The sequence below is a fragment of the Bufo bufo genome, chromosome 8 (genome assembly GCF_905171765.1).
Source record: "Bufo bufo chromosome 8, aBufBuf1.1, whole genome shotgun sequence".
Classification (NCBI taxonomy): domain Eukaryota; kingdom Metazoa; phylum Chordata; class Amphibia; order Anura; family Bufonidae; genus Bufo; species Bufo bufo.
In genome coordinates this window covers 51,086,450-51,100,241 of record NC_053396.1, presented here as the reverse complement: position 1 = coordinate 51,100,241, position 13,792 = coordinate 51,086,450, and the positions used below count along the sequence as shown (strand labels likewise).

General features: G+C 44.8%; 1 protein-coding gene across 1 annotated transcript in view; it reads right to left on the bottom strand.

Moving 5' to 3' along the window:
• The window catches only part of DRP2 (dystrophin related protein 2), a 406,196-nt gene that overhangs the window by 347,487 nt on the left and 44,917 nt on the right, over window positions 1–13,792 (bottom strand). The window contains exon 3 of the mRNA XM_040405377.1: window positions 11,945–12,101. Coding sequence (XP_040261311.1) covers window positions 11,945–12,101 — 157 coding nt within the window. The remainder of the gene's footprint in view (window positions 1–11,944; window positions 12,102–13,792) is intronic.

Genomic DNA, 13,792 nt, shown 5'->3' with positions numbered 1-13,792 from the left:
AGTTGGCACCTCTTCCACATGCTGATTTGTGTAGGATGCACCTACTGCGGCTTGATGTACTATGCAGGAAAGCGTTGTGCTTTATGAAGGTAGGCATGAATGGCACTTATGGTATTGTTGGGCAATGCTGCCCCATATCAAAATGGTGTCTGCAATGCTACTGAGATAGAGCGCATGCGTCAAATGAAAGCGCTTTGACAGAGATGATGACGCGGATTTGGACATGCGCAATGAAGGAACTGAGACGCTCAACGAAACATGATAGTGTATGCCGGCGCCATTCCATCTAGAGGTGCGACTTCTAAGATCTCCATCCGATATAATTATGCACTTTATAATATATATTTGTATTCATTATATGATCGATCACAGGGACTGTGTTCTTGTGATATCGATCTCTTATTCATATGTCACTCTATGCACATGTATTTTGTTTATATGTACCACATGTATTTAATTTAATCATGATTGTAATCACAGTATGATTGGCCAGTCACTTGAGACTTGCCTTTATATGTTGCCATTTTCACTGTTTCTATGCTGGAAGAAGGCTCTTGTGAGCCGAAACGTCGCAAAGTTGCCATAGTTATGGGTGAATAAAGCTCCACTGATTTTTCACTTTTACTTGGAGTGCAGTCCTGCTTTCTTCGAACCGTATTGTTGGGGCATTGCCGCTGCCTCTGTGGATTTTGCACCCGATTCCTGGTGGTGCTCCCGCTGGATTTTTCATATATATATATAATATATATATATATATATATATATATATATATATATATATGAAAAAAGGACAGCACTCCAGGTAAAAAAGTAGTGGTGTTTAATCACCCATGTGGATGGCAACGTTTCAGCTCAAACAAGAGCCTTTTTCAAGCTTGAAAAAGGCTCTTGTTTGAGCTGAAACATTGCCATCCACATGGGTGATTTAAGCACTACTACTTTTCTACCTGGAGTGCTGTCCTTTTTTCGTCTTTGTTCATCTGGGGTAAGCAGCTATATCCCTGGACGTAGCACCCATACTGTTTGTTTCCAGTGCCGCCATTATTTTCTATATATATATATATATATATATATATATATATATATATATATATATATATACAGTGCAGACCAAAAGTTTGGACACACCTTCTCATTCAAAGAGTTTTCTTTATTTTCATGACTATGAAGGCATCAAAACTATGAATTAACACATGTGGAATTATATACATAACAAACAAGTGTGAAACAACTGAAAATATGTCAAATTCTAGGTTCTTCAAAGAAGCCACCTTTTGCTTTGATTACTGCTGTGGCGAAACCAACCTCGCCACTGGCTTTTGGAGAGGCCTGTTTACCAGCCTCTTGCCTTAGGATTATGGCCCATACTAACTTTTAAACCCCTGAACCTATTCAAGTGAATTTTGGATAGGTTTCTCCCCAGGTTATACTGGTTAAATTGATGTAAGTTATATGTATGGACAATGTAAACTCACAAAGTTGTAACAATTTATAATAAGTATAACTTGTCAGCTTGGGAGATAGTTGAGTGGATAGACAGAGGGGAGGAATATGCTGGGTGTGTTTCTATTGTCCCATTGTGCCATTGTCCCATTGTGTGTTTAAATGGTGATTTCTGTACTGTTGTCTTCACATGTGTATTGGTGATTTCCCTTTGTCCTGAGAGATAATTGGATTGCTCCTCGGTTGTCTCCAGGACAGAGAGGAGGAAACCATGATGCATTGTGGGGATGTGTTGTGTCTGTATCCTGAATTGCTACATATCTGTCCTGTGTCGCAGTCTTCCTTCTGGTCCCCTAGGGGCGTGAACGATTGGTTTCTGTACTTACATTGTATGTGTTGTAATATATTGATTGGTTGTATTTCAAAACCCTGTGGGCAGTACTATGTTTTTGGTTTGTGAATAAAAGAGGCTGTACGTGAAGTATAGTCAGTTCCTGTTTTAACCCTCAAGGTGAAGTGTCGTCTCATTCTTGGGGGAGGATTTATGGTATGCTGTCCCAGTTTGACTGCTAGGAGTGAAAACCTATTCGTATGGTTCCTATTCAACTGTCTACAGCATTCATAGGCTTGAAGAAGATTTATAGGCTTCTTCGGTTTGGTGATTGTGGTGTCTGCCAGAGTGCTTGGAAACCTCAGGAAAACGCTAGGAGCATCGTCAACGGAGGTACCCAGTCGGGGTGCCAGGTGATCCGTTACATTGGTGGCAAGCAGTGGGATGGCGTCCTAGTGTGAGGAGAAGCAGCTCGGAGACACCGTTCGTGGATTTACTAAATTGAGGGTAATGCTAGTATCCGTACAGCGCCCCTGGCTACAGCAGGATAGAATCGGCTAGTCTTCGAACAGCATTCCACTACGAGGAGGAGGATGACCCGGAATGGAGGGATGCAGTCCGGAAAGGCGTCTGGTATGATGCCCTGGAAAATGCCCAGCGGCGGCGGGGCGAGTGTCTCCCCAGTGAGGAACAGCAGTTGCGGATGCGAGTGGCCCTGCGAATGCCCCTTCTGGGAGAGAAGCCCCTGAATGAGTGGGTGACAGAACTGGAGAGCCTGGTATGGAAGGAGCTTTGGCTAGATGACGCCTACCAGGCACTCTGGTGGTATGTGATTCGGCACTCCCCTGGGATGGCTGAGCACGACAGACCCGAGGGTGAGAATTATGATGGCCCTGGCCTGTTGTTTGAGGCCTTCGCAGAACCGGAGTTCGGAGATGCTGGAGGGTCCCGGTTCTGGGATATCTATGACTACAGGGAGGCTATGCATGATTGGGCTACAGCGAGAGAGGTGAGACAAGACCTGGCATCTCTAGTGACAAAAGAGTGGGAGCTGGAGCAGGACTACCAATACTTCTTCAGCTCAATTCAGTCCCAATGTACACTGCCAGAGAGCTGGGTGGCAGTCCCAGACCTACAACCCTACAGCTGGGAAGACCCGACTGAAGTATCCCCTGCTTCAGTACCAGCTACAGAGGTAGGGGTCCTCATAGACTGGTCCTGTGAGGAACCACAACAGGCAGGTGGAGACGGGACTGAGGGCTCTCCACCGGGATGCTGGGCAGCTGGCCCAGACCCTCAACAGCAGCCGGAGTTGCCAGGTGTGGACGCAGGTGGTCCTTACTCGCAAATGTTGAGGGACCTCACAGACTGGTCCTGGGAGGACCCACAGATGGCAGGTGGAGATGGGACCGAGGTCTCTCTACCAGTCCTACAGGGATGCTGGACGGTCGGTCCAGATCTCCAGCCATCTGCGCAGGGATACCAGGAGGAGGAGGTAAGCGAGCCCTCCCCTTACCAGGTACTTCCCAACCGAGTTCTGGGGGCAGGGGATGAGCCTGCGATACCCACTGATCTCTCTCCCCAACCACAGGGGGACAGCACCCCTAACTCCGATGGTGCAGATGGGACCGCGGTCTCTGCACCAGGCCTACCGGGATGCTGGACGGCCGGTTCAGATCCCCCACCAACCCTGCAGGAATGCCAGGAGGAGGAGGTAAGCGATTCCTCCTCTCCACAGCCGATCTGCAACAAGGTCCTGGGGATAGGATTCCCTGACCACATCCCAGCGGAAGAGCTGGCATCTGGGCAGAGCGCAGTCGGCCTCTGCCCTCCTCTATCCTTTTCTCCAGAGGCTGACTTTCCACAGGCTACCCCAGCGGAAGCGCTGGTATCTGGGCAGAGCGCAGTTGGCCTCTGCCCTCCTCTATCCTCTTCTCCAGAGGCTGACTTTCCACAGGCTACCCCAGCGGAAGCGCTGGTATCTGGGCCGAGCGCAGTCGGCCTCTGTCCACCAAGTACCTACAGCTCAAAGCTAGAGAACCGCAAGGAGTAGCAGATGCCCACTCAACAGATGGGGACATACAGAACAGAGCCAGGCCCCAAGATTCAACAGGACCAGTATTGGGTTGTGGTTGGACTGCCAGACTAACTCAGGTACTGACCGTGAGGTCAGGTATCTAGTTAGTCTTCCCTAGGAGGGGGAGATGTGTGGCGAAACCAACCTCGCCACTGGGTTTTGGAGAGGCCTGTTTACCAGCCTCTTGCCTCAGGATTATGGCCCATACTAACTTTTAAACCCCTGAACCTATTCAAGTGAATTTTGGATAGGTTTGTCCCCAGGTTATACTGGTTAAATTGATGTAAGTTATATGTATGGACAATGTAAACTCACAAAGTTGTAACAATTTATAATAAGTATAACTTGGTAGCTTGGGAGATAGTTGAGTGGATAGAGGGAGATAGTTGAGTGGATAGACAGAGGGGAGGAATATGCTGGGTGTGTTTCTATTGTCCCATTGTGCCATTGTGTGTTTAAATGGTGATTTCTGTCCTGTTGTCTTCACATGTGTATTGGTGATTTCCCTTTGTCCTGAGAGATAATTGGATTGCTCCTCGGTTGTCTCCAGGACAGAGAGGAGGAAACCATGATGCATTGTGGGGATGTGTTGTGTCTGTATCCTGAATTTCTACATATCTGTCCTGTGTCGCAGTCTTCCTTCTGGTCCCCTAGGGGTGTGAACGATTGGTTGCTGTACTTACATTGTATGTGTTATATATTGATTGGTTGTATTTCAAAACCCTGTGGGCAGTACTATGTTTTTGGTTTGTGAATAAAAGAGGCTGTACGTGAAGTACAGTCAGTTCCTGTTTTAACCCTCAAGGTGAAGTGTCGTCTCATTCTTGGGGGAGGATTTATGGTATGCTGTCCCAGCTTGACTGCTAGGAGTGAAAACCTATTCGTATGGTTCCTATTCAACTGTCTACAGCATTCATAGGCTTGAAGAAGATTTATAGGCTTCTTCGGTTCGGTGATTGTGGTGTCTGCCAGAGTGCTTGGAAACCTCAGGAAAACCCTAGGAGCATCGTCAACGGAGGTACCCAGTCGGGGTGCCAGGTGATCCGTTACAACTGCTTTGCACACTCTTGGCATTCTCTTGATGAGCTTCAAGAGGTAGTCCCCTGAAATGGTCTTCCAACAGTCTTGAAGGAGTTCCCAGAGATGCTTAGCACTTGTTGGCCCTTTTGCCTTCACTCTGCGGTCCAGCTCACCCCAAACCATCTCGATTGGGTTCAGGTCCGGTGACTGTGGAGGCCAGGTAATCTGGCGCAGCACCCCATCACTCTCCTTCATGGTCAAATAGCCCTTGCTTTCAAAGTTTTCCCAATTTTTCGGCTGACTGACTGACCTTCATTTCTTAAAAGTAATGATGGCCACTCGTTTTTTTTCTTTACTTAGCTGTTTTTTTCTTGCCATAATACAAATTCTAACAGTCTATTCAGTAGGACTATCGGCTGTGTATCCACCTGACTTCTCCTCAACGCAACTGATGGTCCCAACCCCATTTATAAGGCAAGAAATCCCACTTATTAAACCTGACAGGGCACACCTGTGAAGTGAAAACCATTTCATGGGACTACATCTTGAAGCTCATCAAGAGAATGCCAAGAGTGTGCAAAGCAGTAATCAAAGCAAAAGGTGGCTTCTTTGAAGAACCTAGAATATGACATATTTTCAGTTGTTTCACACTTGTTTGTTATGTATATAATTCCACATGTGTGGATGCCATAGTTTTGATGCCTTCAGTGTGAATCTACAATTTTCATAGTCATGAAAATAAAGAAAACTCTTTGAATGAGAAGGTGTGTCCAAACTTTTGGTCTGTACTGTATATATATCTGGCAAAAGAGATTTAACTAGCCATGAATTTTTCAAGGGCCTTGAAAAAGTTTGGCGAAACCTGGGTCAGGCTTGCCAGGACTTCTGGTTTTATTACATGCGTGTTTTAAATAATATCCTGTAAGTATAATAAATATCCTTGGCTGAACCTCGTGTTGCAGTACTTCACTATCTTGGATCTTCTGTGGGTTGTCTCTGAGATGGATTACAGGAGGAGGAAACCAGGAGAGAGAGAAAAGCTTCCAGTGATTGTCTGGGTGCACGTGCGGAGAGGAGGAACTTGGTCTTCCCATATACTTTAGATTTCTGGTTTGGAATATCGGCAGCGCAGATCTAAATATCTGAACTCGATACTGAGCAGAACAGATTGAGGGAGGAATGAATCGATCCTCCAGCATTCTGTTTGCATTACCTGGGTGATCAAGCTTGTACAAATGTCTTCTCATCCATTGGCACTCACACTGCACGCATATCGGGCAGCGTAATAGCAGCTTTTTGCTGCTCAATGTACAGGCAGCACAAGCGCCAATGGATAATAAAACATCCATTGGAAACTTGTTTGCATCGGCCTGATTACACAGGTGATGCAAACAGCATTGTTCCTGTCCAAATCTGTTCTATTAATTATCGTAGCAAATCCCTGATTACACGGGGATGTGCTGCCAAAGACTGGGCACCTTTCATCCTGAACGATCTGTTTCAACGGCCGATCAGATGCTCGATTATACGAGCCAATTATTGGGAACGGGCGTTGTGTGAGACAGTGACAGGTCTCACGCAGGTTGGAGGCAAGGAAGGGGTGGATAGTGCGGTCCACACCCCTATTCCACCCCAGGTGAGACAAGCTGGATGTAGTCAGGCTGGCATAAAGCACCTCCCAGGTTGTCAGAAAGGGGGAAGTGTGTTACCTGTAGACAGAGGCCTGGAGGCTCTGTCTGTGTGGTCTCAGCTGGGCAAGGCTGAGGGACCACGAGGCTGGGAGATAGCCTGGAGTTGGGGGACGCAGCGACTCCTGGGAGGGTCGCAGGGCCATAGTCAGGCAGACTACTGAGCCCCAATCCCCCACAAGAAACAGTGAACTAGAGACAGTGGGCATACTGTGCTCTGTACAGCCAGGAGGCTGTGGGACATTGGCTGACAAAGCCGCACAAGTTCACAGGGTGTGAACTGGGACCTAGGTGAGTCAGGAAACTCTGTGTTAGTTAGAGCCTAGCCGGGCAAGTGTTTATTATTTTTATGTGGATGTCACATGTGTTAGGTGAAGCTGCGACTTCATGATGACCTGTATTGGTTGGAGTGTAAAATAAATGCACTGTTTGGACCTGAAACCTGGTGTCCTAAAGTCGTATCTGTGAGAATGACCCCCGGAGAAGAGCTAACCCCCCACAGTTGCCATGTGCAGTCCGTCTTCTCAGTATTATAACAAGAGATGGAGGAGCTCTGGGAGGAGGAGCTCAGCCCTGGCAGCCTGGAGCTGGGCTGAGGCAGAAAGTGGATGGGGGAGGGCTGCTTTAGATGGTGATATCTTCTCAATGGTAGCAGCTAAAAATATGCAACTGGTCTTGTTTGAAAGCTGACAGTCCAGGTTTCCATGCAAGATTGGAATGACAGCTCTAGTCCAAGCAACAGAGAAATCACTGTTAGAAATAGAGTCGGCACTAATCACGTTTAAAATCTGGTTTTACTTTCAGCTTCATTCACAGCATTCTGATTTCTATCATTGATATCTTCCCCTGTACTGAACAGATGTATGTCATTCTGGTATTGTCTGAAAGCTTGGAATGTCCCTTATTTCTAGCTGGTACCAAACCAGAGATATAAGCAGCTAAAGTAGACCCCCCCCCCCTCCCTGTCAGTCTGGAAGCAAAGGAGGGACAGCTGGCTATTAAGAGGTTAAAAGAAATGCTTACTGATTTAATGTAATTGCAGGGCTTGTCTCTGGTTAACTGTATGTGAGGATACACACTGCTCTGGGTACTGTGGGAAGTTATCTGCATTCTGATTGGTCCTGCTAGTTCATGTGAGGAAAGCAAGGGCTTATGGGAAGTGAGGGAAATACAGGATGCCCTCAAGGAAGGGCAAAGATCATCACAGGAAGAGCAGCAGAGGCCATCTTAGGAAGTTGCTGAAATAGAGGCACAGATAAATATGGTTGCTAAGGGCTGAATACAGACATCAGAAAGGATAAATTAGCTGAAAAATGCAGCTTCATGAATATCTTCCCTTCATCATCACATATGTTAGGAATTTCATTTTTGGTAGTGAAATGGCAGTTACACTTTAAGGGCAGTTGGCAAGTCACCTAACTGAAAACATCCATGAAGATTATTCATTGGACCTATTTAGTGCCTCCCGGCTCCTTTTATATATGCCAAAGTCTTTCCGCTATTTTTCAGAAGTTGCATCTCTGAAGGCAGAATGTACCACAAATTCTAATTGTACGGGACGGATCCGTTTTCTATTGTCCGAGAAAACGGATCTGTCCCCATTAACTTACATTGTGTGTTGAGACGGATCCATCTTGCTCCGCACCACATCGCGGACAGAAAAACGTTGCTTGCAACGTTATTCTGTCGGTAAATGGGGATGGAACCTAATGGAACGGAATGCATTCTGGTGCACTTCATTCTGGTCTGTTCAGTTTTGTCCCCATTAACAATGAATGGGGACAAAACTGAAGCGTTTTCCTCCGCTATTGTGATCCTATGACGGATCTCAATAGCGGAAAGGAAAAGCGCAAATGTGAAAGTAGCCTAAGCTACGAGGATGTCTTAGCCACGACATTGTTAGTGACAGATAATGTCTACCGTTCAGCTATATATTTATCCAAACACCTGATGTATTTGATGTCTCTTGTTCTAAGATTTTTGGGGGTCATTTATGATAAAATATATGCCACTTTTTGGCCTAGATTTTGCAGCAAAACACCTTTGCGACAAAATCTGCGCCTTTTTCCCTATGTACACCACTTACGCCTCTTTTCTAAAGTTCCGATAAAAGGGGGCGAGGCATGGGCGGGGAAAAGGGTGGGCTGGCAGCCTGCCTAATTCATCATTTTTTAAGCCTGTTTTTGGCATAGAAAATAACTTAAATCTATGCCAGCAAGGGATCTGGCGTAGATTTAATCTTCTTGATCAGCCGCTGGATCAAGTGCCTAAGTTATGTAGAGACCAGAGCCTCTACATAGATTGGGCATATCAAGCTTCAGCGGACAGAGACTAAGACTGGCATCTAAATCACAAGTTTTAGTGAATGTCCCCCTTTGTGTTTATGTATACTCTCTGTTTCATCCCTGTTTTCCCGCTCCCTACCTTCTAATATTTCTACACTCCCACCTGTTGGGAAAGATGTTAATTTAATCTTTTTGACCTTTAAAACCAATAGAGAATAGGGCCCAATAATGATCCCTGTGGTACCCTTCTAGTGACTGTGATCCAATCTGAGTAGGAATCATTAATAACCATCTTATGTTTTCTATCACCAAGCCAGTACTCTATGTACTCATTAGTCTGCAGATGTGGCAATTAGCACTTCTTATGTCATACATATACTTTTTATGAATGCTCTTTGCATAATGGTATCTTGATGAATTGCACGTTACTGATATGTCACTGATATTAATTATATATGAACTTATATGATACTAAGATATATTTTTTTATGTATTGTCTTGAATGGATACATAGAGAATAGATATATACATAGAACCACCCACAGGACTCCTAAACCCAGACTGAGCAAGGAGATAGATCAATGTGGTTCTGATGTGGTTTTAACTAAGTGTGTGTGACAGACTCCCTGGTACCCCGACTGGGCACCTCCGTCAGTGATATGGCTTCCCAAATGGAACGTATTCCAAACACTGTTACCATTACCCCAAGAATCAGGCAGCACTCATTTTGAGGTAAGCAGAATGACAAGAGCCCTTATTAACACAAAGCATTTGAGTTTTATAGAAAGAAACCCACCTCCTCCCGGTCTAGAAAGAACCGGTATCAACCACTTTGTAGGAGTCTGATTTGTCCCAATACACATTTCGCATTAACAGGGCAAATATCATGGCACAGAGTCTAACAATGCTCTGATTAGTTTAACAGATAGGTGTGGATGGGGGATGGGAGGATAAACAAAGAGATATACACACAGTGCATTCCCCCGCACCCACAATAAAGAGCATTCCCTAGCATTGGCAATACAGAGCCTGGATTTATCACAGTGTGAAAACACCCTACTAAAACACCCTTAGGGTACTTTCACACTTGCGGCAGGACGGATCCGACAGGCTGTTCACCATGTCGGATCCGTCCTTCCGCTATTTCACCGTGCCGCCGGACCGCCGCTCCGTCCCTATTGACTATAATGGGGACGGGGCGGAGCTCCGGCGCAGCACGGCGGTGCACGGCGAAAGCCGCCGGACTAAAAAGTCAAGAGCGGCGGCACGGCGAAATAGCGGAAGGACAGATCTGACATGGTGAACAGCCTGTCGGATCTGTCCTGCCGCAAGTGTGAAAGTAGCCTAAGTCTGTTGTCTGAGACTGTATCGAAAAGTTCTGTGATCTGTTCACGTGATGCGGTAATCATAGTGGTTGGTGTAACCCAGAGCCAATGATGCTTCGCCTCGCTTCATGGGTGGGCTGGGTTTGGTGTTTGCCATGTGGTGCAGCTCTCAGTGTAGGGATTCTCTTATACAGTGTTTATTTTAGGACATGGTCAGATATCATAGTAAAGTATCAGAATAATGCCAGTGTGACACCTGACCCTGACACCTGACCATGACTTTGATATTTGACTCTGACATCTGAGTTTGACTTATTGTCTTCATAGGTCAGGGTCAAAGTGAGAATGAGTTATAGATATACTGTGTTTTTGTATGCTAAATAACACAACCAAAGAAAGTCTATAGCTGAGCTTATAGCTCTGTGTCTGAACTGCTATAAGCTGACATATCACATATCACTGAAGCTAGTCAGAGTCAGTGTCACAATTACTTTTAGGTTAATTGTATTTTTCATATGCTCAATCACATAGATGAAGAAAATCCTTCAGGTTGCTGTCTAAAGCTATGGCTCAGTGGTTTAGATGTTTGCCTCACATGCAATGTTCTTGGGTTCAAAACTCCTATCAGTCTTAAAAAAAAAAAAAGCATATTAAAAGTACAATGAACCTAAAAGTCATTGCGACGCTGACTAGTGAGAAGAGTCTGACATCAGGGTCACACATCACTTGAATTTGTCTGTTTTCTAGGGCTCAATAAAATGTAAAAAATTTTAAAGACTGATAGAGGTTTTAAACCCAAGAATACTGCATGTGAGGCAAGCATCTAAACCACTGAGCTATAGCTTCAGACAGCAATCTGAAGGGTTTCTTCATCTATGTGATTCAGCATATTAAAAGTACAATGAACCTTAACGTCATTGCAAATATCAAAGTAAGGCTACTTTCACACTGCCGTTTCTGGGTCCGCCTGTGAGATCCGTTTCAGGGCTCTCACAAGCGGCCCAAAATGGATCAGTTCAGCCCCAATGCATTCTGAATGGATAAGGATCCGTTCAGAATGCATCAGTTTGTCTCCGTTCCGCCTCCATTCCGCTCTGGAGGCGGACACCAAAACGCTGCTTGCAGCGTTTTGATGTCCGTTTGACGAAACTGAGCCAAACGGATCCGTCCTGACTTACAATGTAAGTCAATGAGGACGGATCCGTTTTTACTGACACTATGGTGCAATTGAAAACTGATCCGCCTCCCATTGACTTTCAATGTAAGTCAAAACGGATCTGTTTGCATTATCATGAACAAAACAAAAAAATAATTTTTTTGTTCATGGTAATGCAAACGGATCCGTTCTGAACGGATACAAGCGTTTGCACTATAGGTGCGGATCCGTCTGTGCAGATACCAGACGGATCCGCACGTAAACACAGGTGTGAAAGTAGCTTAAGGTGTCAGGGTCAGGTGTCACGCTGGCATTATTCTGATACTTGACTATGATATCTGACCATGTCCTAAAATGAACACTACTCTTAAAAGAGGTTGCTGTGAACATTTTATACAAAATTTATTTAAAGAACCTCCTGTTTATGTTTGAAACTTTTGCTTAGCATCAATAAATCAAAATATAAAATGTGGACCATTTATTTTTTTCCTCATTTGTAAGAGACAGAAAAACCCCTTCAGCTGCAAAATACTTTTAAGCTACTTTCTTGCAGCCTAACGTTTCATCCTAACAATAGCAATCACTTAAACTGAAACATCCCAGCTTCTTGATAACTCACCAGATGTTTATCCTTGGCTTGCTCCACCACTGAAAGATCACCTCGTAGGGGAAGCTGGGCTGACAAATCTTCATCCTTTTGCCCTAGCCAGTCAATGATCTCCTGGAGCGGTGGCTGCAGCTTCAAGGTAGGATCTGAAAATGCTTCCAGGCGTGCTCTAAAGAGAAGTTAGAGCAGATAATTTTTACAAATTAAATAACTCTGCCTACTTCAGTATATATTATGCCTAGTATATTAAATAGAATGAGATAAATCTTACATCAACATATTAAATACAAAAATATTATGATTATGTTGTTCCAATGTTCCAATGATCTTAGCGTTTAAAACACTGTAAAATGTAAAGCGGTAAATAAATGTTTTGATAAATGGACTGGAAAATGCAGTGTAAAGGAATTTGCCAAAATTGTTTATTTTAATGATATTAAAGGGTTTATCCAGCTTACGATATTGACGACCTATCCTCAGATGAACAGTGAAGAGAATGCAGCGCTTGCTCAAGTGCTGCTTTCTTTTCATACAGCTGATTGGGGGGCGTGCTGGGAGTTGCCCCCCCCCCCCCCCCTCCCGATTGATATTGATGATCTATCCTGAGGAAAGATAATCAATATCAGAAACTGGACAAACCCTTTAATAACAATGAGATCTGTCCACATTCCTTCATGTTTTGTTCTTATAAAATTAGTATAATAAAATATTAATGTTAACGAGGTTGTTCAACCACTTAAGAAATGCTCAGAATGTTGTAAAATAATAAAATAAGTTATACTCACCTTATCGACCCCACCACCACCACCACCACTCCCATTTTGACACTTTCTGGGTCATAACATAGTAACTAAAAAAACATACCTATCCAGTTCAGCCTATTATTTTAGTGAGTTCACAATCACAACCTCTTCTCACTACATACAGTAGTAACATAGTTTATAAGGCTGAAAAGACATCTGCTCAATTACCTTACTGCTTCCTGGTCTGACCTAGGGGAGAGTCAGGTCACCAGATGAATCAGATTCTGTCCGGGGACCCGGCTCTCTATTTAAACTCCCTAGTGCATTTCACCATTGCCATTGACAGTCTTTGTTGGGCTCACTAGCTAGTTGTTCCCTCTTCCTGCATTTCCTGATTGATTACTCTGTTTCTGACCCCAGTTTGTCTTCTGACCACTCTCTGTCTCACGTTTTGGTACTGCGTAGCCCATCTGGTTCTGACCCATTTCATACGACTCTGCTTTTGTCCATTTGTGTGTCTTGCTTATCCTGCACTTATACTAGTGTAGGGACCATCGTCCAGTTGCGGTTTGGCCATTTAGGGCTAGTTCAGGGACTCATAGTCCTTGTCTGTGCCTATCTAGTCGTTACAGTAGAAGCCTTTCACACCGTGGTGATGGACCATGTGATTGGAGCATGTTGGGCCTCTTGCACATGAACATATTCTTCTCCATATTGCGGGCCGCATACCGCGGTTCCGCAATACACGGGGCACCAGCTATGTGCATTCCGCATCACGGATGCGGACCCATTCACTTGAATGGGTCAGCAAATCCAGAGATGCGGTGCGGAATGGAAGCACGGAACGGAACACCACAGAAGCATTACGGAGTGCTTCTGTGGGGTTCTGTTCCGTGCTTCCATTACGCAAAAAAATAGAACTTGTTCTATCTTTTTGCGGAACGGACGAATCAATGACCCATTCAAGTTGAATGGGTCTGGATCCGTCCCGGCCGCCGCACGGACGTTGCCCGTGCATTGTGGACCCCAATGCATGGAAAGGAATGAATACGTTCGTGTGCAAGAGGCCTTAAAAGTAGAGAAATTCTAATTTAGAAAATTTGTGAATTTTTCCAAA